At 43.0% G+C, this 25175-nt stretch overlaps 1 protein-coding gene and 1 pseudogene across 1 annotated transcript in view; both read right to left on the reverse strand.

Moving 5' to 3' along the window:
- Positions 1-11069: 11069 nt before the first annotated feature.
- Positions 11070-11609, reverse strand: LOC123835948 (large ribosomal subunit protein eL21-like; annotated as a pseudogene).
- Positions 11610-17234: 5625 nt separating this feature from the next.
- NPSR1 (neuropeptide S receptor 1) overlaps positions 17235-25175 on the reverse strand; it is a 148913-nt gene continuing 140972 nt past the window's right edge. The window contains 4 exon segments of the mRNA XM_045865118.1: positions 17235-17327; positions 18194-18372; positions 23001-23028; positions 23030-23088. Of these exon segments, the coding sequence (XP_045721074.1) occupies positions 17235-17327; positions 18194-18372; positions 23001-23028; positions 23030-23088 (359 nt within the window).

The raw sequence follows: 25175 nt of genomic DNA on the forward strand, positions 1-25175 counted from the left end.
CGCTTTGCGCAGCCCCAAGTCCTATCATAATAGCCATTGTTCACACAGCCCCTGCCTGGGCCCACCTCCTTCCTCAGAAATACTGTGGGACAGGGACATGGGTCTATTAAACTCTTCTCAGGAAAAGGGGGGTGAAGCAGTAGTAAACTCTGGGGTCTGGGAGGATGGATGGGGAGGGGGAGATGAAAGGGGGGAGCATGGGTAGGACAGAAGGTGACAGTGAGGGTTGGTTAGCGCATAGACCACGGCGGATCTGGGAAGGGATGTGGGGGGCAGGAGCAATTAGTGTTGCACTGGGGCTTTGAGGAGCCAACAGCAAGTGGAGGGCAGGGGAGGGCAGGGAAAGGCTGCTGCTGGCCCCCGCCATGAGACAGGATGTCAGGAAGACTAAGTTCAGAATCTGTGTCCCACTTAATGGCTACGTGGCTTTGGCATTTTGCCTACCTTTCCCGCGTCTTATTTTCCTTGTCTGCAAAATGCAGATACTGACATTTGCCTCAGGAGGGGATGTGGCAATGAAATTAAATGAAATGAAGCATAAGAAAGTACCTAGTGCAGCACTTGGCACAAATCATGAGTTCGGGTTCAGAAAGATGTTGTTTCCTGTTGCCTGTCAATGAATATACCATACGCTCAGCCCTGCCAGTTCTGTGATGCCTCTCTCCTCTGAACCTAAGAAAGGTTCAAAGCGTGATTCCAGAAAGCAGCACATGGGGAGGGGGCAAGGTAAGGCTGAGGGTGGTTAGACTACTGCAATCATCCCAGCGCTAGTTCATTATGGTCTGAGCTAAGGCAGGGTATGTGGGACTGGGGAAAAAGCAGTGATTTTAAACAGGATCTGATATCACCAAATTTGCATTTTAGAAGAATGACTTTCAAGCGCTGTGAATGACTGGGCCTGTATTTTCTCCCCTTGAATTATTTTATTGTTTCACTTGAATTGTTTTATTGTCCAGTCTCTGTCTGATTTTTGCCTTCACCCGTTAATGAAGGACACTTTCCCCCCTGCATTTGCCAGAGGGTGTCACTCGGCAACAGATCTGTCTGCTACCACACAGGGTGGTAAGATGGGCAGTTTTCTTCCCATGGTCGTCACCGGACTCATTTTCATGGAACCCTGCCCCTAGAAGCTAACTAGAAATTGTTCATGTGATGTCTGGGGGTGCTGAGGGGTGCAGCCCCCTGGTTCCTCCCCAGCTTTCCAGTAGAGGATGCTAAGGGGTTCCAGACCCCTTCTCAATTTCATTTCTGGCATTCCCCTAGGGCTTCTGAAATTTGCCTTTCTTCTGCTGACTCCTTGCTCTTTAATACAGGAAATTCACCAGGGATTTATTTAATAACATTCTAGTATGTGCACCAGATTATTTGGCCAGTTGGCTAGTTGAACTGTCAGTTTTAGCTTCCTCTCATTTGATTTCCTCACTAACTTCTTTGTTTTGGTGAGGATTAAGATAATTCAGTATATTATAGCTTCCGAAGTTACAAATTTTAAAGATTAAAAGTTTTTAGTAAAACTGGCTGAACTTTCTGCATTTGGAGTAGACGTGCCTCATTAGCTTATACATTCCACAGATTTCCGAGTGCCTCCTTTTCATAAATGAATTCTCTTAACTGAATGCGAGACTGTTTTGGACTCATCTTGGAACACAGGCTGGGATCACTATGTCACAAGGAGACCATTGAGCAGGGGGAGCCACTTGCTTTAGAATTTCTTAAGAGATATTACTTCTTGAAAAAGTTCCATTAATGTCCCTGGTGACCCTTTTCTTATTTCCAGATCAAAATCAATAGTCATTATTTCTCCTTGGGTGATAAATGGGAAATCTTCAGAAAGAAAGATGGCCCTCCTCTGCAGCTATAACAGCTATCATGGGGACTTGGACGTGTTTCTCTAGTAGGACCTATAATGTTACTGGCAAGTGGGCATAGCCCACAGACCTACATTCTCTGGATAAATGACCTGATCTGGTCTACTGTCTGACCCTCCAGCTCCTGGCTTTGGGGCCCCAAATAGCCTCAAGCCTTTCCTGAAGATGGGGACAGAAGGTGCAGTATGAGTCATCAAGTGCCAGGATCTCCTGTCTCATTTGGGGATCCAATCTTGCAACCTTCCCAGCTACCACTTTGCTACTCCCTCCAGGGCATGGCTCGGGGCTAAATTCTTCACACATCTCTCCTCCCATTCACCCTGCTTTGGAAGCTTGTCCACTAAGCCTCTTGGCCCTTGCAGCTCTGTCAGGACAATGGCCCCTTTTCTTGGGGACATCTGTTGGTCTTGATAATGGATTGAAGTTCTGGGCTCCATGTGACTGCAGCTCATGTCTCTGGGCTCTTGAGACTCTTTACCTTCACTTAGAAGGGTCTCACCCAGGCCTCAACATCCCATAGTGGGAAGGGATCAGTGTCTGTCCTGGGTTGAAAGATGACAGTGAGGATGTGATTTGGTTCTCTCCTTCTCAGCAGTAAAAAAATGCCAACTAATTTTTTTTTTTACCAACACCATGATGTCCTTGAAGAAACCTCGTCATTTCCTCACATGGTCTGGACTGGAGAATTCTTTAGTCTGGCATGGATTTTCCTTTGGGTGACTTTTACCCTAAACTCCAAACCTCATAGAAGCCTAAAAAATACCACAAATTCACCTGTCTTGTTCTTTCTCCCCAAAGTGCCAGTCTTGCCAAACTCTCTGTTATTTATTCACAGCTTCTTCCCAAAGTTTGTAGCTCAAGGCATCTGACAGGTAGGAAGGAAGAGGAAGAAGCTCATATGAGCATAGTTTTCTAGAGAATCACTCATCACAGTTTGATAACACAATTATGGAAATGAATTGTTCTAGTCAGACAAGGCACTGTGATGTGCTCAAGTCAGGTCAAGGAAAAAGGAGGTTATTATAAGGATAGACATGGAGAGAATTGAACAACTGTCAGGATCCAAGATATCTCCGTGGATGGATTCCTCCAAATTGTGTTCTCTCTTTCTCTGTCTCTCTCTCTGTCTCTGTCTCTGTCTCTCTTTTCCCCTTCCCTTCTCATGTCTCCGTTTGCATTTCTCTGCATACCTGTTCCATTGTCCTTTCTCTGTTAGTCAATTTCCTCTCCTTACTCATGGGTGTTATTGTCTTATGGGCTTGAGATGGTCCATTGTGTTCAATATCATGAACTTTGGGTTGCAATTCCCACTAAATGGCTTAGCCTCTTGGCCATAGTTTGTGGATCAGTCTGTAGATGAGCCTCCATGGATTGGGGGGCTACCTTGGTCTAATCTGCTTGGCCAGGAGGTGCTAGGTCACATGGTGCTAGGCCAAATGTTGGCCTAAGCGTTAAGTGCTGTGCAGGACAGTGTCCCTCAGAAGGGACTGTGGGTGTGGCAGGTACACTGAAGTGGGCCCACCCCAGCATATATTCTTGCTATGGTGAGGATTTGAGTTTTTCTCTTTCCATTTCAAGTAAAGGTGCAAGAAAGGTAGTTCCCAGGAAGGTGGACTCTGGAGGTGCTAAGAGCACAATTTTTCCCCAGAAACAGCCTGATGACTTATAAGCAAATGCCACCATCATTTAAAAAAAAAAAAAAGTGCCCAAATCTCCTGTTATATCTACTGAGCATAAGCCTTTGTGGATCCTGGAATCTGGAGCAGGTGGGGAGGGAGGGTCAATAAGCATTGTTTTTCCTTTAATTTTCATCTAACTTTGCCCAGAGGACAATTTGCCTGGGCTCCCATGGGCCAGTCTCAAGAGAGAAGCAAAGGCAGTTGCCCTCTGTTTTATACCTGTTAAGGAGCCTGGGGTGGGAGTGTGTATCTTGGAAAAGAGCTAATAGAATCTGGATGGGGAGCAAAGGAAAGATGTCAGCCCCTCTCTTTCTCTTGGGCTTGGGCTGTCCACTGGGTGCAGAAGTTTTTTGTTTTTTGTTTTTTTCTCATGATCCTCTGTCTCACTGAAGCAGCTAACTCCCTGCCATAGGAAAATCCATCCCGGGTCAGTGCTTCCAGAAACTGGCTGGGTATATCAGGCAGAGCAAGTGAAGGACTGGAAGAAGCAACTTCTGGAAATTGAGCGGCTTCTCCCTTTTCTACGCCCTCAGAGTCCTCTCCAATCAGTCTGCCGATGGGGGTGGGAAGGAAAGCAGGAGAAAATTCAAAGGCAGTGTTTATGGATCATGGTAGGAGGGTGTGCGTGACTCTTCTCACAATCCATTGGCCAAAACTCATATGAGCAGAGATGCCTCTGAGAGAGGCTGAGAAATATATAGTGCAGCCAGGGCTGCAAAGATATTGGTGAGCAGCTGTATATGCCACAGCCAGGATGTCTCATTCTAGAATTCATTATTAGTAGGCTCTCTTGCCTGCAGGCGTAAGCCACATTTATTTGTTATAAGGATGTTTTATTCTCCCTTCTGTCATCCTTTGTTTTACTTTATAATCTGCTCAAAGCTCTCATGGGGAAGAGAGAGGCTATTTTTTTGGACCTCTCAACTCCAACATTTGGTGCATGGCCTTGGAACACTGAGAAATAGAACGTAGGAGTTGAATATCAAATTGGGAGGAGATTTAGACTTTAATTTTCTTTGAACCTTAAATCAGAAAGGGAAGAGAATATGATTTTGGACTTTAAATCCTTTGGACTTTAGTATCTTTGGACTTTAACTTAAACATTGAACTTTAATTCCTTCCCAGAAAATTCATGATGAGCAGGGGTCGATACTCAAATTTGGAACATGTTGTAATTGGTATTTTATTGCTTGCGTATTTTAACATCATTTGATTTCATTGCAGAACATATAATGGTCATATTTAGAGTGCCCATATAATTTATCACCCAAACTAGGGTAGTTTTGAGAGAGAAAGGAGGCTCTATTAATAATTAAGCACAACAACAGGCACGAGCCTGGACTGTTTTGGATGAAGTTGGATGTGTGGTCACTCTAGCTATACTGAACAAAGTTGAAAGACATAATTAGGAAAGAGAAATGGAATAGAGAATGAATTTCCAGCAATGTAGTAGATTTAATTAATGAAGATTTTCTGACCCGTATAAAAGCCCTCTGGGGATCAATTCTAACTTGTCCACCAGTGGTCCCAGGGGGATCCACAAAGTAGCATAACCAGTAAGGGGCCATCCAGTCAGGCAAGAGGAGCCACCATAGGTATTTCAGACAGAGGGGACTCAATGCAGGGAATTGGGTGCACAGGTGTTGGAGGACAGAAGGACAGAGAGAGAAAAAAGGAGGAGTAGTAGAGACATGAGTAATGACAAGAAGCTGCTACCATCCCTAAGACTGGGGGAGCAAAAAGTAAGAGATGGAGTCATCCTGGGAGACCATCCTAGGATCCAAGCTCCAGGCAACTGAGGAGAAGTACAGCCTGGATGTTCCTAATAACTCTAAGGAGGTGGTGAGGCTGGTGCTTGGGACAGGAAGAAAGCCCCCCATTCTCCCCAGATTGTGTTCTTTCTTCCATTGTCCTGCCCTCTGCAGACCTTACCTAACAGGAACCAACTGCCAAGGGAGTCTGGGAAATGCAGTTTGCAGAGTCCCAGCCCCTGGATTAAAGGTAGAGCCGAAGGGTGGGCTTGGAGCTGAGAAGCAGTAGGGAGATGAAGGGCCTACATGCAGTGGATGGCACCGGGGCCGTGCCTGAGGAAAGAGGAGCAGAAAGGTCTCCACAGAACTTCTTTTTTTTTTTTTTTTTTTAAAAGTTTTGTGTTTCAATTTTTTTTTTTTTTAAGATTTTATTTATTTATTTGAGAGAGAGAATGAGAGAGAGAGCACATGAGACGGGGGAGGGTCAGAGGGAGAAGCAGACTCCCCGCTGAGCAGGGAGCCCGATGTGGGACTTGATCCCAGGACTCCAGGATCATGACCTGAGCCGAAGGCAGTTGCTCAACCAACTGAGCCACCCAGGCGCCCTCCACAGAACTTCTGATCTCCTTCTCTGAGTACGGCCGCACTCTGCTAACCACAGCTTAATAGTTGAGCACAAACAGTTTGAGAACAAACAGTTGAGGAAAGTCACTGTGGTGGCTGCTTCTTTATTCCTGATGTTTCCTTTCACATGGAGATGTCACATTCCCAGCTTCTCTTATTTGTTATTATTTATTGGCACCTGCTCTATTTCAGGCACCGTTCTGGTCGTGAGGATGCAACAGGGAATAAAATAGACAAGATCCTTATCTCGTGGCATATGCAGGCAATAAACAATAAACATAATCGATAAGTACACCGTACAGTATATTGGAAAGTGATAAACACGGTGCAAAGAAAGAACCGAGAACAGTGAAGGGGGCCCAGGGTTGCTGGATCAGCACTTGAGGTGCTCAAGAGGGTGGGCTGGGTGGCGTCACTTAGCAAGCCCCTTTGAGCACACGGGAAGTGCTATTTGTTGCTGACACTCAGAACCCCAACAAATGCCCTAGCTTTTGAGGGGAATATTGACCATTCTGTTCCTCAGTCTAAGCAATCACTTGTCCCCAGTCCCGAACATGCTGTAAGACTACGAACCCAGCCCGCAGCAAAGACAGGTTTAATCCCCTCCTGAGGTGTTACTTGGAAGCCTCAATCAGAATTGCCTATAATCAGTGCCTTACCCAGCTTTGCAAACAGGTGCCTACGGTCCCTTACCCTGCCTACCTCACCCTGTTTCTGATTTGCCTCCAAGACAGTGGTAATGGCTGGTGCTATTGGCAAGCAAGCCAACACTGGTTTTCTTGAAGACAACAGTCCTCAAAGTGTGGTCCAGAACCTGGAGGGTGGAAGGCCATGTCTTCCAGAACCTTTCAGGGGATGGTGTGTGAGGTCAAAACTATTTTCCTAGCAGCACTAGGATGCTATTTGCCTTTTTCATTTTCATTCTCTCATGTGTACGGTAGAATTTTCCAGAGGTTATGTGGCATGTAATAGCACAACAGATTGAGTGCAAAAGCAGATTAAAATACTCCTTTTTTTTCCTAACTACATATTTGTGTGAAGCCTGATTTTCTTTATACGTTTCCATCAAAACAACATATTGCAACAGATTGAATGCAGAAGATATGAAAATCCAGCTGTCTTCTGTTAAGCCAAACTTAAAGAGATTTGCAAAAGTTAAAACAATGTCACCCTTCTCACTAATTTTTTTGGGGGATGGTACAGTTACTTTCCATATAAAAGATATTTATGTTAATATGGAATGAGCTTGTTATTGTTACTTGTAAATGAATTCATAAATATTAAATATTTTTTCATTTTAATTTTTAATGCAGTAAATATCAATGAGTATAATCCACATAAACAAGCATAAAGGGGTCCTGAGACAAATAAGTTTAAGAAAGTCTGTTCTAGAGGGCTTTGTTGTCATATCACACCCACATATTTTTAGAGCCCCCAAAATACCTCTTCAGAGACATCCTTCCTTGTGTCCAGCCATCACATAAATACATGGCCATCCTTGGGTGCCTGGGTGGCTCAGTCGGTTAAGCATCTGCCTTCGGCTCAGGTCATGATCTCAGGTCCTGGGATTGAGTCCTGTGTCAGACTTCCTGCTCAGCGGGGAGCCTGCTTCTCCCTCTGCCCCTCCTCCCACTCATTCTTTCAATCTCTCTTTCTCTCTCTCTCTCTCAAATAAATGAATAAAAATCTTAAAAAAGAAATACATGGCCATCCTTGCTGACTTTTGGATATCTACATGCATGCAGAACTAATTTTGACTAAGTCTATCCTCTTGGGGGAAAAAAATGCCATTAATCCAGAGTGGAAAGAAGAAATTCGAGCTATCCTGAGTTTACCTACCAGATACCTGAAGAGTTGCAAGGTGATGAAGTTGTAGTCTTAGAAGAACACATTTATCCTCAGGTCAGACCCAGGGAAACTGGATGGAGGTAAGCAAGGGGATGGAGTCCGCACACTTCCAGCCCTGAGGCATGTGGGCTCCTGAATTCCCACTCACGGAAGGGCTGCCCTGATCTCCCAGAACCACAGTCGCCCGAGGTGCTTGCCATTCATATGGAGTTCCAGGCTTTCCCAGAGCCCAATGAAACAAAATCTAGGGCTGGAGATCTAGCAATCTACTTTTTTTCTTTTTTTTAAACTCCTTGGGTGATTCTGTGAGGTAGGTTTTTTGGGACCATTTGATCAGTCTCCTTAAAGCCAGTCAGGGAGTTATGGGGATGTGTGGGTTACACGCTGCTGGCCCCAACTATTTCTCCCAGTTCCCTACTCTGGGCTCAAATCACACACCTGTGGGGATTAGTTCTTTGGGGGTTAGGGCAGCACCATCTCCAGTGTTCCTTATTTACATGTAAATCTCCCGGGGAATGGGAGTTGCATTCAGTTGCGCTCTGGGAGTAACGTCTTAGCAGGTGTCTTATACACCTGCTCTGCTCTGAGGGATGAGGAAGGGCAGAAAGGATGGGCACAAGGAAGAGAAGGAGACTTTGGGGAAGGATACAGAAGTGAGAAAAGCTTAAGGACTCCAGGCCCCCTCGAAGGCAAGAGGAGAACAGAAGATGAATATTGATTTCTGCTGAACTGACTCCCAAGGCTCTGTGAAGGAGCCAAGACGTTTCTGCAGATTTTGAAAAATGTTGGCATCAATATCCCTATTACTGGATGCTAATGATACATGTTGGCTCTGAATAGAGAAGGAACCCAGAAGGATCTTTCAGCCGTCTTGGCTGTTTCTTGTGTGTAACTGATACCCAACTGATACCTATCTCCCTGTTTCCAGTCTGGTTCCCTTCTCTGCACTGTTTCCAGAATAACTGTTCTAAAGGCTTTTGAAAGATGGTTTTAGAAACTCCTTTTATTGTGAAATATAACACACATTCACAAAAGTGCACAAAACATAAATATATAGCTTAACGAGCAGTTAGAACATGTAAGTGCCACCCAGAGCAAGAAATAGAGTGCTGTCCATCCCTCTTCTGCATGCCGCCTCTCAAAGATAGCGCTTCCCTCCCCACAAAGGTACCCTGGTCTTAGCTTTTATAAAAAGTAGTTTTCTTGCTTTGCTTAAGAATTGTATCATCTAGGGGCGCCTGGGTGGCTCAGTCGGCTAAGCGGCTGCCTTCGGCTCAGGTCATGATCCCAGGATCCTGGGATCGAGCCCCGCATCGGGCTCCCTGCTCAGCGGGAAGCCTGCTTCTCCCTCTCCCTCTGCCTGTCACTCTGCCTACCTGTGCTGTCTCTCTATCTCTCTGTCAAATAAATAAATAAAATCTTAAAAAAAAAAAAAAGAATTGTATCATCTATGTGTGCATCCCCAAACACAGTAGTTTAATTTTGGTTGGCTTTGAATTTTATATGAATCAAATTATATATAATATCTTTTGGTATCAATCTTCTTTACTTTTATGTTATGTTTTTTTCATTTTTGTTACTGTAAAGTTTCCTACTGTGTGAAATATACCATCATCTGTTTATTCTACTGTTGGTGGGCATTTGCTTTGCCTCCAATTGGGGTTCTTATAATCACTGCTATTATGAATATTCTTTCACATATATCACGGTGCGTATAATTACACTCTTCTGTGGCGTGTGTACTGAGGAATGGAATTTCAAGGTCATGGGATATAGGCATCCTTAAGTTTACTAGTTAAAGGTACATAATTTTCTGGAATGGTTGTACTAATTACTCACCCACTAGAACAGAATGAGAATTTCTGTTGTTCCATGTGCTCACCAGTACTCGATATTTGTCAAAGTTTTACATTTTTGCCAGTCTGGTGGGTGTATATTATTTTCCTTTTGTGGTTTAATTTACCTTCTCCTGACTTTTAATGGGATTAAACATTATAAATGTTTACTGGCTATTTGGACCACTTCGTTCCTGAAGTCCAGTCTTGCCCATTTGCCTGTCTTCCATTGTTTTTTTCTTACTGATTAGCATGAGTTTTTTTATATTCTAAATACTTGATCTTGCTCAGTTATATGTGTTACAAACATCCTCTCCAGTCTACAGCTTGCCTTTTCACCCTCCCTATGATGGCTTTCGATGAACAGAGTTTCTAACTTTAAGTAATCAAATTTATTGCTCTTTTTCTTTATGAGCTGTGGTTTTTGTTTTGTTTAAGAGCTATTTCCCTATTCAGAGATCTTCAAGATATTCTCCTACATTATCTCCTTAAGGTTGTTTTCTCTTCACAGTCAGATCCATAATCCACCTAGAACCACTTTTGCATAAATCCACTAGGCTTTCATTTGAATTTTCTCCCATGTAAACACCCAACTGTCCTAGTATCATGTATTGGAAAGAGCACCCTTTCCCCATCTCTCTGAAATGCTGCCTCTAAAAGAAATCAAGTTTTCCAAATGCGGCCATCCTCTTCTGGACTCTTTTTCTGTTCCATTTGCTAATTTGTCCACCCTGGAGACTACCACAGCCTTTACTATTATAGCTTTATGATAAGGTTTGCTATCTGGTTCATCAAGGTTTTCCCTTTTTTTCGTCTTGGTCAAGAGTGTCTTGGATATTCTTGGCACTTTGCATTTCTATATACATTTTTAGAGGTACCTCGTCAGGCTTTACAGAACTCCTGGTGAAGCTTTGATGGTCACTGTATTAATATTGTACATCAATTAGAGAAGAATAGATAATTTTATGGTATTCAGTCTTCCAAACAGTATTAATGATATATTTCTTTCTTTCTTTATATTTCTACATATTATATCTCTCAATAATATTAAAATTTCCCCATAGAGATTTACACATCTTTTATAAATTTATTCCTGGAAACTTAATCCTTTAAGTCTATTGTAAATAATAATTGAAAAGTTTATTTTTTTTATTTGTTGCTGTTATGTGGGAATGATAGAGATTTTTGCATATGGAATTTGTATCCTGTTACCTTATTAAACCTTGTGATTAATTCTGATCATTTATCTGCATATATTATTTTGTATATTGCACTACACATATATATCAATAATACTGGTTTTTATCATTCATTATTAATCCTTATATCATTTATCTTATTTATTTTGTTTGCTTTACAGCATTGGCTAGGATCTCAGGACAAGGTTGAGTAGAAATGATGATGTTAGCATTGTTAACTCATTCTTTATTTTATTTTATTTATTATTATTATTATTATTTTTTACAGTCTTGAGGTCTTTAATCTTCTTTACATTTATCATGCCATAAATTCATAGGGAATGGGTTCCAGCAGTTCGGGCTCCTTTCCATTAGTTCTCACAAAGTGTGCTTCTCTGGGTGGGGCAGGCTGGCACTTCAGTTGAACCCAAGTACATTTCTCTTTGGCTTCCTTCTTTTTCTGATCATTTTCTTTCACACGCTTCAGGAAGCTATCTCGGCTCTTTGAGTGTTTAATATACTCAATGCGTACATTAATTCTCTTGGCAAGAATCTTGCCCTTAACTTGTTTGTTTACAACAATGCCAACAGCATGCTGAGTAACATTGTAGACTCTTCCAGTTTTGCCATGGTAACATTTGTGGGGCATTCCTTTTCGAACAGTGCCCATTCCCTTGATGTCCACAATATCACCTTTCTTATCGATTCACATGTATGTGGCCAAAGGAACAACTCCATGTTTTCTAAAAGGTCTAGAGAACATATAGCGGGTACCTCTCCTCTTTCCCTTTGTGTTGGTCATTTTGGCGAATTACTGGAAGATGGTGGTTCCGCTCATTCTTTATTTTAAAGAGAACACCCTCAAAGTTTCATCATTAGATTTTGGGGTACATAACCTTTAAAGTTATTTAGGAATTTCTTTTTATCTCAAGTTTGTGAATTTTTTTTATATGCCTGGATGTCAAATAATTTTATCAAACATTTTCCCTGCTTCCATTAAGTTGATAATACATTGTTTGTTTAATCATTTCATCTATTAGTGTAATGAGTTATTGAATGATTTTCTAATGTTAAGCCAACTTTGCATTCCTGGAATGAATGGAACCTGGTCACAAGTGTTAGTCTTTATTTTTCTGGATTTGGTTTGCTAGTATCTTATTTGGAGTTTTTGTATTTATTTTCATGAAAAAATTGGCTTGTAATTTTCCTTTTTGTAATGTCTTTGTAGGACTTTGGCATTAAGTATTTTTAGTCTCAAAAGTAATTTTAAAATTCACCCTTTTTCTACTTTCCTGAAGAGTGTGTAACATTAGGGGTTGCTTTGTACTTAAATGGTGGTTGAACTTCACAGTGAAGGCATATTTTTTCTTTATGGTACTACTCAGATTATCTGTTTCTTCTTATGTCCATTATGGTAAGTTGTCCCATCCATGTCTGTTTTCCATTTTTTGGCATAAGCTTAATCATGATATACTTTTATTATCCCTTTATTGATTCCAGGACCTACAGTGACATCCTTAAAAAAAAAAAGATACTGCTTACTTTGCCTTCTCATTTTTTTCCCTTTGACCAATCTCACCAAAGGTTTATTTTTATTATTTTTTCAGTGAGCAGAATTCTACCTTTGTTGAATCTTTTGAATCATGCTTATTTTCCATTTCCTTAATTTTACTCCTACTCATTATTTCCTTCCTTAGCTTTCCTTTAGGTTTATTTTGGTGATTCTTTTTTTCTAACTTCATGAAATAGATGATTTGTTCATTGTCTTCAGATTTTTCCTCTTTTAAATATTATTTTGTCTGTATCCCACACATCTGACATATAATTTCATTATCACTCAGTGCAACGGTTTTCTAACTTCCATATACTTTCTTCTTTGACCGTAAGTTATCGAGAAGTGTATTTCCTAATTTCCAAACATATGGTAACTTTCTTGTTATTGTTCTGGCATAATTGCATTATGATCCAAGAAATTTGACTGTATGAGCTCAGTCTTTCAAAAGTTTTGAAGACTGCTTCACTTGTGCTTTAAAAGCCCGACTACTCTGAGATGTTAGGGCAAAGGGCTTTCTGTGTTATTCACATTGTTCAAATTATCTAGATCATTTCTAATTTTTGCTTCAGTTACTGGAATTAAGTGTGATAAAATTCCCCACGAGGCTAGGGGTTGGCTTATTGATTTTGTAGTTTTGAGCACTTTGCAAAATAGGTATTTGAAGCCATGTTGTTAAATGCACAGAAATTGAGAATTATTGTATCATCCTATTGAACTAAAACACTGATCATTTGCAGCGTCCCTGTTTAACTCGACTGATGCTTTATACCTTAAAGTTTATTTAGTCTTTGTTAACACAGTCCCACGAGCGTTCTTTTGGTACTGTTTGCATTGAATGTCTTAATTCCTTCTTTTACTTTCACACTTCCTGTGTCCTTGTGTTTTAAGCATGTCTTTTGTAAAGGACAGATTCGTTTGTTTTAAATCCAGCCTGACAATCTTTGATTAACTGGAGCATTTAATCTGCTTACATTTATTACCGTTACTAACATATTTGGATTAAAAAACCCTGCCATCTTCCTCTGCACTCTCTATTTGTCCCAGCTCTTCATATTCCCCTTTCTTTCTTTTCTTGCCTTCCTTCAGACTGCTTGAGCCATTTTATCATTCTGTTTTCCTTCTCTTTTAGTTTAGAAGCTACATACCTCTTCGATTCTTTTATTTTACAACGTGCCTTCTGGAAATGACAATATGCATTGTGGGTGTATCGATGGCTAATGGTAATCTATATTCTACTCTCATTCCACGTAATTCAAGGACTTGTAAGCAATTTCACTACATTTAGTTTTCTCTAGACATATGCTCTTGTGTGTAGAAATGGTAATACTGAGTCACACCTCCTGGGAACCTCTCAGAGGGTCCCTGAGCAGTCCGAAAACCATGAGACTACACCAGCCAAGGCGCTGTCCACATTAACATTCTATAAGCATGGAGCTGCACTTCTAAAATGTTAACTGGACCAGCCCTGTTGTGGATAATGCATTTTAAAAATGCAATCGCAGAGCAATGAGGCATGGGCTTTTCATGATTCCCAAGGCAAGGAGGTTGGCGCCTAAATGGGGCTATCTCCTTTTAATCAAATGCATTGAAAAGCAGTAGGGAACACGGGGAGATCTGCACATCAAATGAGATATATTCAGATGATGATAAAAGAACTGCAGTTGCCAGCAGGTCTGTAGCTCACCTAAGATGATTCTAGAAGTACCCAATCACTTTACTTCGTGCTATAAGTGTTTTTGTTTTTCTGTTTCCTCAGCAGACCCAGGCTCGTAGCCCCTTTCCATACCGGGCATGCAGAAGGAAAAAGCAAAGTCATTTCTGTGGATGTGTGTACAAAGTTGTCAAAATGAAGGGAGGCAGAAAGTTTAAGCTGCATGTTTGTTTGCTTTAAAAGGGGAGACAAACCATAGGAGACTCTTGACTCCAAGAAACAAACTGAGGGCTTTGCAAAGGGAGGTGAGCGGGGGGATGGGGAAACTCGGTGATGGGCACTAAGGAGGGCACGTGATGTGAGGAACACTGGGTGTTATACGCAACTAATGAATCATTGAACACTATATCAAAAACTAAAGATGTACTATATGGTGGCTAATTGAATTTAAATTAAACAAATAAAATAAAAGGGACACTCTTTTTCTCATGATTGATTTCAAATTGAAGCCATTAAAAAGATGTTTCCACTTTCTGGAAAAAAAAATAGTGGGGCATGTTGCTTGGTGAAATTAAACTTCAATTAAATTATGCTTCACACAAGCCCTGAAAGCAGAGGAGCTTTTTACCATTCATGTTTAATTTGGTTCAGTAAAGTGGACACAGTTTTTCTATAGCACGGCTAAATATATTAAGCACACCTACTCTTGTTATCCTGAATTTTCACCTGTGCCCGAAGCTATGAGATAATGTAACCACAGACCTCTGTGACACCTCGGTGTAGGCAGTAAGCATCTTTATTTGGCATAGCGCCTTGCTGGCTTCTCTGACCCCACTTGGGCATCCACGGCCCCCCACAATGACATCACTGCACTAAGCTTCTCATTTTCTCCAGGAGCTCAAACTGTATTTCTCGATTGGGAAATGTTTCTCTGACTTCATACTGATAGATGGGGAAGTTATAAAGGGCAAATGACTCAGTGTTGAGTCACCAAGTCATTGGTCCCCTGGGGAAAGAATTTCAGAAGGTCTGACTCTCTGGGTGTCATTTAAACCATTTTGGTCTCAGCACTGTATCTATAAAGAACCTACAAGATCCTCTGCTCCAGCCTTATTCTGTTGCCATCTTTCAGATGAGACGATGGAAGCCCAAAGACATTAAATGATTTTTCCCAAGGTCAGAAGACTAGTAATTACCAGTGTTCCCATAATGTTTAAATCGGATTTCCCCAAGCTTAGCAGATACGTGGGAGATGAGGATTCCAGAATCCACACCAGTACAAAGCAAGCTTTGTTTTAGCGACACCTTCTCCTATAGCAATGTGAGCTGTTATCTCACTGATGTCCAGTCTTCTCAGGGAATGAGAGACACGGCATTAGAGCAAACTACAAAATCGCATTCCCAGTTTCTAAAAGAACACAAAGCCCCCTCACTCCACTCTCTCCTTCACTGTCAGACTCTACTGATGGATGAGGTAGGCGCGTAATGTCTCTTGCAGACCAGAACTTGACAGAGATTGAAAGCATCTCTCAGGAGAACCCAGGCCCCTGTTTTGCCACCCAGGACACCTGCCAGATTTTGCTCTGTTAATTGGCTTCCATGCAGGCAGCTATTTTAGCAACGATTCTGTGTGGGTCTTCGGTGGCACGTCCTGATTTAAAGTGAAACGTTGAAAAGTACATCTCGACCACTCACACCGTCTGGGGTTGCTCACATTTAGCTGGCTGGACAGAAGGGGAGGGAGCCTTCAAAACTATTGTGTCGACATAAAACTAGATTTTTCAGTCTCCTCAATTCAGAGAATAAGTCTCAGAGAGATAGTGACTGAGGAGTCTGATTTCTGCCTAAAGAGATACTTTCCCTAAGGACAGAAGGAATTGGGAAGAGAGTTTGTGGAAAAAATGCCACTGTGACCTTAAACATACAGTTTCTGGGTTGACACCATAATGAGGACTGGAGTGCTATTAAAATATACTGCACATTTTAATGACTCCACTAGAGCGGTAGGCCAAAAAAAAAAAAAAAAGACTTAAGCTCAGAATAATTCTGGGAAGGAGGATTTTGCCAAGGAGATTTTAATGTCAAGAAACTATGTGAGGCTAAAAATAAGGAGCTCACGCACATTCCAGAGCCGTGGGTGGGGATGTATATATAATCAAATTAAATTATGCCATTTCCACTTAGGAAAAAATCTGATGGCAAAAATTGACTAGAAAACATTTAGTCATATTTCACTTGGATTAAGCTTATAAATACCAAACTCCAGACTTGTCAAAATAAACCCCACCAGCACTTTCTGGCCGAGGTGTTAGATAGACAATGGCTGCGATGTGCAAAACCAATAGCTTACGGGAACATCGTGCCTGGAAAAGCCTCAGGGACTCAGCTCTCAACTAAAGAGAGGGTTCAGAGAGGTCAGAGGGGAAGAGGTGACCCTGCAGGATGAGGACTGGAGCCCAGAGTGGCCCAAATGTGGAAAGCCGAGGGAGGGGCTGTCGGGGGGCCCCAAAGACGTGTGAAACCCAGGTCCCAACTCTCAGAGACTGGAGGTCTGGGGCCCATGACTTTTTAGTATTATTATTTTTTCCCATCAGAGAAAGTACCCCTTAATTTTAACCTTCCTCTAGAGGGCCAGCATTGGGTTCTTTTGACAAATCATTGATTGATACAACAGGACTGTGAGGTTAGGTGCTGCCGACACACCCAGCTGCAAACTGAGGCCTTGCGCAGAGGAGATCCAACGTACCTGTGCCTGGGAATGAATTAGTTGCCATTTTAAGGATAAACATCTTCTTGGCTACAACTGCTGAACTGCCAATCCAAAAGTGGGGGGAAAATCTAGGCTTCAACAAGTCTTAATTTACATCTTAAGTTGTAATTAGGAGACTCTTGTAGTACAACCGTACTTCTTTAGTCCCCTCTGCTTGCCCAAGCCTGGACCTTGGGCCAGAGATGCCTCTGTCCATTGGGTTCTGGTGTTGACCAGTGGGAAGGAGGGCTGGGAATCGCGGGGAAGGAGGGAGCATCTTTCTTGGATGGCATGAATAGTTGGTGACCTCACATTGGCCAGTACTTGCTGAAGCAGGTGACACACACTCCTTAGGATGCTTGCCTTGTGCATCTCCCAAGTGATGGAAGGAACAGGATGGAGAAGTCAGCTCAAGCTCCATGCACACACCCAAGGTGGTGACAGGGATCCAGAATTGCTGATGGGGCTCAGCCTAGCAATCCTACTGCCCCAGAGTCTAGATAAATTCTGGCTTGGATAGAACCTGCATCTCGTGCCTCTGAGTTCTCTCCTGGAATGTCATTCTGGAATCCCGTGATGTTTGCTTCCCTAGAGAAAGAATAAATCAGGGAGGGAAAAATAATTTGACCTGATGAAAAGGGAAGTAAGGATGTTAAACAATAATAGTTATGGAGGATGTATTGAGGATCAAACACTGTTGAAGCACTTTGCATGTGATACCACCCCCTCCCCCCGACCCCCCCACCCGCCCCCACACACACCTTCCTTCCCCACCCATCACAGCCCTCCTTCCCAATGGTCAGTACCAGAGCCTGGGTAGGCACTGCGACTAGCCCCATTTTATAGGCAAGGACACTGAGTTTTATGGAAGTTAAATAACTTGCTCAAGGTAAACACATAGCTATGAATCAGCAATGGTGGGATTTGAAACTTAGACACGGGCATCAAAACCAAGCCTTAAACCATTTTACTATTCTATCTCCTATGGATCTCTCTACCTACTCTCCGTAGCTTATGCAGTAAAACAGCTGCAAAAGAGCAAAAATGACTGAGTAGTTGTGGGAGGGATCTAATTTCAGCGTTGGTACTTACTTTTCATATAACCTCCGTAATGTCACTTACCTTCATGAGCCTTCCTCTGTTTATCTATATATAACATAGTAATAATGCTTTGGGTCCTGCTATCCCCACAGCATCGTATTGAGGAAATTCATGTTGGGAAGCTTTGAGCAAAAGAAAGTTCTTCCATGCATGACCTGATTAAGATGGTTGCTATCGCAGGTGAGGTGGTATAGGAGAAAGAGCATAGAGCATGACCTGAACCTGGGTTTGAATTTGTCACACTAGCGAGCCTTTCTGACCCTCAAGCATCTCAACTATTACCTGAAAAGACGCATGTTGGAGTCCAAGTACAGTGGCTATCTGCATTGGCCCAGGCAGGAGTGCCCCTTACCTGCAGGGAAAGCTGATGGAGCTGCTGAAGACACAGTAGATGAGAGGGTTGATGGCGCTATTCAAGGCTGGCAGGTCCTGAATGATCACAGAGGCAGAGAAGCGTTCCTTGGTGTCTGGAAGAAGACTGAAATTGTCCCATATGTCGAAGAAGAAGTATGGACTCTAACAGCAGATGAAGGCTGGGGAGAAGAGAGCCGTTAGCACCATAGCAGACTCAGCTGGGTCTCACCACTGAAAGCGGTGACCCCAAGTCGAGCTCCAAATAGGAGTTTCCTTAGCACCTGAGATCTCTCAGAAATATTTAGAACATGTGTGTTAACGTTAATGTCATGTTTACTCACACACATGCACATATACACAGGCATGCGTACACAGCCCACAGATACGTTGCTAGAGTTGAGTGAATCTGTAAAGGGAGGGTTCGATTTGACCCCTGTTGTGAGTCCTATTGGAAAGGTTGGGAACTGCTCGGCATGGCCTCAGCTTCGCATCCCACATAGTGTGAAAGGAAAAGCAGCAAAACTCTTTGGAGGCTCTATGAGAAAAAAACAAAACAAAACAAAAGAACAGGAAGCATTTTGACCAATAGTGACTCCTGGTTTTAGGGTATGGCGGGGGAAAAGGTGGTGCCTAACATTTTCAAAGCACAATCTGGCTTCATCACAATGTTCTTAATTTTCTTTTCCATTTCTAAGTCAGCCACTCCAGAAAATAGCTGCCCTCTACCCCTCTCCAAGTCAGTCTGTGTGTGAGCCCCTGATTCTGTTTGTCTCCAAATCCTCAGAGGAAATGGGTGGTATATGGGGAGATCCAGAGCATGACAGTGAATTTTATGGGTCACCTTGACTGGGTCAGGTGGTGCCCAGATATTTAGTGAAACACTATTTCTCAGTGTTTCTGGATGAGATGAACATTTGAATTGGTAGGCTAAGAAAAGCAGACCATCCTCTTCAATGTGCGTGACCCCCTTCAATCCCTGAAAGGCTTGAATAGAACAAAAAGCTGAGTGAGAGAGGATTCATACTGCCTGCTTGACTACCTTTTAGCTGGGACATCATTCTTCTCCTGCCTTCCTTCACACTCAGACTCGGACTGGAACTACACCATCGGCTCTCCTGGGTCTGCAGAACCTGGGACTTCTCAGCTCTGTAATCATGTGAGCCAATTCCTTCTAATAATTCTCTTTACATACATGTATATCTCTTCTTTCTCTGGGGAACTGGACTAATACCCACATGCACCGAGGTAAAGAGTCTTGGGGCTGACTAGACATGGACGTGTCCTCTTCTGCTTTCTTGCTACATCCTCTCCACCCTCCCTCTCCCCCTTTCTCACCCATAGGACTTTTCTTCAGAGAAGTCAGGGTTCCTTCGCCATCTGCTTGCAGGGGCCTACTTTCCCCTGTAACTGTTTGACCGGCGTGTGTTTATTCCCCAGGCCTTGGCAATGGACTAAAGAGGAGCAACTGAAACACAAAGACCACTGAGCATTCTGGGCACTGGCGGTTAAGCTTAGCATTGGCCTAGAATAGTGGTTCTGGGGCATGAAAGGGCAAAATTGCCTTTTGGGGGCATTTTGAAAAAAATGTGCATGTTTATGTATGTGCATGTGTGGGGTTGGTGGGGGATCTGGTTTGCCCAGGGATACTAGTCCTTCTGTGTGGGGCAGGCCATCCCACCAATGTCCCATATGTCCTTTGAATGTCCAAGTGAGCATTTATGTAGCAGAGAACTCTGTTTATAATTACTCCAGTCTGGAAACCTAACTCTGTTTTATATATGAACACAAATATTTTTAAGAAATAGTGAATTTTCCAGAAAGGCAATTCTTTTGCAAAGGGAGGAAAGATTACTTTTTCTAATTTGGAACTTTAGCAGGATTTATTTACCTGCTCAGAAAATCAAGTCCCTGACAGCAATGTTGCTTTATTTTCATGTCTTTATGAAAACACACCTGTATTGATTTTCCTTTGTATCTGTTATTACATCTAGCTGCCTACTTCATTATTCTTCTAGTGTAGCTGTGGCCAAGTATTTACATATTGAAATCTGCTCTGTTTTATTATACATTATTTTCTCTCTGGTCCTCCTTTGTGTTCTTACATATTGATATTCTAAGACTTGTTAGGTGGATAGTATTAATTATACATTTCATTTCAGGATGGTAAAGGGGCATTCCAAGATATCTGTTATAGGAAGGGCTGGTTTGGTCTGACTGGGCTGTTAACACTGGCTGACCCTCTTGGGGGCCTCTCTGCTCTCTGACGAAAGGACCCTCAGGGTCTGAGCAGATGGTTCCTGATTACAAATAATTATGTCGGCTCTGGAACACATGTATAACATTTATGTCCTGACTCAACATCCAGGGGATGTGTATCTCTATTTCTGACCATCTGCGAAGGCAAGAGAATCTTTGCGCTACTTGATCAGCTGTTGGGAAAGGACTGTGAGCCCCGGTGGTTGTATCTGCTTTCGCCCCAGCTCTGCCTGCATTGCTGTTTTGCACCTCTATCCTGCTGGCTGAGTCCCTCTGCGCCTGGTCTGTTTGGCATTTTGGAATGGCATCTCAGAAAGGTGAGATTGATTATTTTGGTGATCTGATACACAGCTAAGACAAAAGGCCTGCTTTCTTAGGCTCCTAGGAGCTGCCAGAGGGGTAGGGAGGGAAGTATTTGAGCTACATAAAAAGAAAATCGCACAAATCCCTTTCCTTCTTGCATATCCTAATTCATTTGTTCCCAGCAAATATTAATGAAGCACCTAGTGTATGTGGGATCTTATTTCAGGCTTTGGTGATGATAATATAAGGAACACAAAAGCAAAAGTCATTGCTCTCATGGATTTAAACCAGTGGGGGGACAGACAGTAAGCAGACCAACAGATAAAATGTTCAGGTAGAAGTGGGAGGAGGAAGAAAAATACGGCTGGGTAAAGACTAGAGGAGGGCTATTTAAGACTTGTGAAGGAGGCCTGGCTGAGGAGAAAGCACTGTTGGGAAACAAAATGATGTGAGGAGGGAGCCAGGCCATCTGGAGCAGAGTATTTCAGGTGGTGGAAACAGCACGGGGTCCCCCAGGTGCAAACAAGTGGACATTTTGAAGAAATAGCAAGAAGACCAATGCAACTGGGATAAAATGAGCAAGGAGGAGAGCGCTGGGAGTGAGGCTGGAGACCTGGCTGAGGGATAGATCACACATCTATCCCTCAATAAAACTGTAGGGTTTTATTCCAATGTAATGGGAAGCCAAAGGTGGGTTTGCAGGATAGTGATGATACCTGATTTACAATCTTGAAAGACCACATTGGTTGTTTTGCAGAAAAGGAATAAAGAGAAGACCAGTTATAATGTTCTAGGCAGAAATTTGTAGAAGCTTTGACTAAGACAGGAGTTGGATAGATAGTGAGGACTGGTTGGGTTTGAGAGCTATTTTGCAGGTAGAGCCTTCAGGCCTTGCTGATGCACTAGTCATGTGGGATGTCTGAGAAATAGAATAACAACAGATAGATGACCCTTAGGTTTTTGATATAGACACTGGGTGAAAGATGGTGTCATTTACTGAAATAGGGACAATTGGGGGAAGAGTTACTTTGTGTAGGGGAGGAAAACATGTCAAGAATTTTGGTTTGACATGTTGACTATGATAAGCTTATCAGAAATGCAAATCAAGATCTCAAGTAGAAATCATAAATAGAATTTCTAAGCAAAGGAAGTGTTCTTAAAAAGAGAAACTGATTACATGTTGCTTACAAGTCAAGATGAAGATTGAGAATTGACACTGGCCTTTTAGAGGTTGTGATGACCTTGCTGAAAGTGGTTTCAGGAGTGACAGGAGAGGAAGCGGATGGAAACAGGCTCCAGAGAATGAGAGGTAAAACATGGAAGAGTTGTGTTAGAAGAGACTCGGTGACTCGGTGGAGTTCACCGAGCGGCCTCCTGCACAATATTTACATGCATACGATCTAGTTAAGGGGAGACCTGTTGGGGAGGGGAGATAACGAGAGGGCTGAAATTCTTGAGGAGGCAGCACGGAATGGGATTTGGGGCTCCAGCAATCATTCTGGGCTTAGAAAGAAGCAGTGCCAGTTGATTCACCGGAATAGGAGAAAAGACAGAGCACATTGTAGAAAGGCAGATAGGTCGAGGGATGCGAAGGTGGGAGGATGAGGGGGTTCTATTGTATTTTCTTAGTGAAATATGAAGCAAGGTCATTAACTAATAGGGAGTAAGGGCGAGGAAGCTTCGAAGGTTTGAGAATAGCAAAGAATACACACCAATCTGACACATATTATGTGCTCTAGAAATACCGTTTTTTTCCTAAGATGAAGTGATGTTATGGGTCTTAGGAGTAGAGAGAAAGGGGAGAAGGCCAAGTGGCCATCAGGAAGGGACTTGTAGTGACCCTGCAATTAAGTATCCAGAAGAAATGGAATGCCACTTCTGTCTTTCTTTGCTCATAAACTTCAGCCTTAGGGGAGAATATGTCTCAGAGAATGCAACAGGGTCAACTGGGTAATTGTGAGCATCATTCAGCTAGTTATGACTTAATCAACTTTCTCCAAATTATCCACACCCCATGGTCTTGGTGGGCAACTATAGTCCTAAAGGGAAGGATCGGGAACCACTGTCTGCCCTTGAAGGAGACACAAGTGGATGGATAAATTCCACACATTCCTCTCCAGTCAGACAAAGGTAGAGTGCCTGCAGACAAATTCCTTTCTTGTGTGGACTCTCCACCACCAGCTCCTGGGACAAGCTTGCTTTTGGAATGTTCACACGGTTCTGCAACACAAAGAGGGAATTTGCTTACCCAGAATGATGACAGTGCTATACTTGATGGGCTTTGATTTTTGCCTTTGAGATGAGCCCTCGGTGGTAACTGGTGCACAGCTTTCCATCTGGAGATACAGAAGGGGAATGTTGAAATGGAGTGGTGTTTTTGCCAATAGGAACATCATAGGTTAGATCCACAGCTGTCATGGGACCACTTAGATCCTGCTCACCTCTGCCTGGGAGGACCTCCTTGAGTATTATCAGAGTAAAGATGGCTTTGAGCCGGATGCTAGAAACTGCTCAGGTTGCAGCTTAATATAAAATGCAAATGCATTGGGACATCCAGACTTTCTCCAGAGTCTTGGCTGAATGCCCTGAATCAGCCAAAGCTGGAATTAGCCTTGTGACCTGGAATTAGCCAGGGGGCAATGCTGAGCTACCCATCCAGTCACTTCAGGAACTTAGGGCAAAGCCATTTTCTTAGAATGGTTACCCCAGACTTATTCGTTCATCTAACTCAGAAGATCCACTCTCAACAAAAGCTCAAGCCAGGGATATGAAAAACAAAACAAAACAAAACAACCTGTCCCAAGTAGGAACCTGGATATATAATTTAATTCTACGTGGGCTGTTGTTTGATGGTAAATACACGAGGGGTACGTGTGTATACCAATCTATTAGAGTATAAGCTTGATGGAGGCAGGGACTTTGTTTTCTTCACTGCTGTATCCTCTAAACTTAGTGAGTGATTAATATATATTTGTTGAATCAATGAATACAAACCACTCTCTAGTTAAGAAGTAGTGGTAAAATAAAAGTTGATTAGGGTGGACAGAATTCAGAGTGATAGCTCTTAGTGAAAGGAGTGTGTAGATGGTACATTTGGGAATGGAGATGTTGGACGCAGGGTCCCTTGCCACTGCGGAAGAGTTTTTTCACTGTCAGAGCTTCTGCCAGGCAATATGGCGCCTTTGTGAAAATTGGGAAAAGGTGCCCTTCCTGTGGATGCCTGCAACCTTGCCCCAGCACACCCTTAGCGAGGGAAGCAGGGATGGGATGCCAGACCCATGCACCCTTAGCTGGATGCCACTGATTGGGGCTCAATGAGCACGACCCTAGCAGTGGCCCATGTCAAAGGCCTACCCGGGGCACCTGTCATGTGGGGCAGGATTGTACATTGTACATTGCTGTGCTTGCCTGTCCTCACTACAGTGTTCAGATTCCACATTTGAAATTTATTTTAATCCCAGGGAAACTGGTCTGAAGTTTATCTTTGCAGTATTATTCTAGACCCTCTCCAGTCTAATCCAGCCCAATCTGACCAACATGGCACATCTGCCAAAAGATAAGGACTGAACAGAAGAGGCTAAGATAGAGTTCCTGTTCTCTAGGAGGTTTCAGTCCAGCAGGAAAGGTCACACACTGTCCTGGGTGAGGACAAGCCTGGCTGACATGAGGGAGAGGAAAACCAGCTGTGAGGGAGAGAGCCATCCGCCGTTGTTATGCGGGGAAGGCTGCAGGGCAGATGCAGAGAATCCAGAGGTGGAACTGGGGGGTGTGGGAGTGAGATTGGGACAGACACGTGAAGCAGAGTGAGTGTCCTCACCCAAGACGTGGAAACCAGAAAATGTCAGATGTATTTGGACCATGAGGGAGTCACCTCACTTGGTTGGAGCTTAAAAGGATATTGATTTTCGGGGTGGGGGGTGGAGAACTGAGGCCGAAGTGGAAAGATCTAGAATGTCTTCCCAGGGAGTCTGGGCTGAATTTCTGAGGCGACCGCAAACCACTGGATCTTCTGAGTCTTTCCACAGTGTGAACATTTACTCACTGGAGAGGACAAACGGTTATCAGGAATAATGGGAAGAAGCTTTTATGTTCAATAAGCTGCAATGCTAATTAGAACTGGTGTTTTCTTTCTTAATGTATACCTTGTGAGGCCACTCTTAGGAACTGTTAGAGCTTCAAATTATTCTGTGCATTTCACAGAACCGCAAGACTTCATGGCATAAGGAAGCAAACGTCGCAGAAGCATTTACCGCAGCGGTTAAGCTGGGGGCGATATTGCCCCTGAGGGTTACATTTGCCAATGTCCAGACACATTTTTGGTTGTCTCAGTGTGCTGGGGGAGGGGGGGGGGGGCTGCTATTGGCATCTAGTGTGTAGAGGTGAGGAATGCTGCTAAACATCCTTAGATGCATAGGAGAGTAAA

The sequence above is a fragment of the Mirounga angustirostris genome, unplaced genomic scaffold, assembly GCF_029215605.1.
Source record: "Mirounga angustirostris isolate CCGP_5_RB_7025 unplaced genomic scaffold, mMirAng1.0.hap1 SCAF_12, whole genome shotgun sequence".
NCBI lineage: Eukaryota > Metazoa > Chordata > Mammalia > Carnivora > Phocidae > Mirounga > Mirounga angustirostris.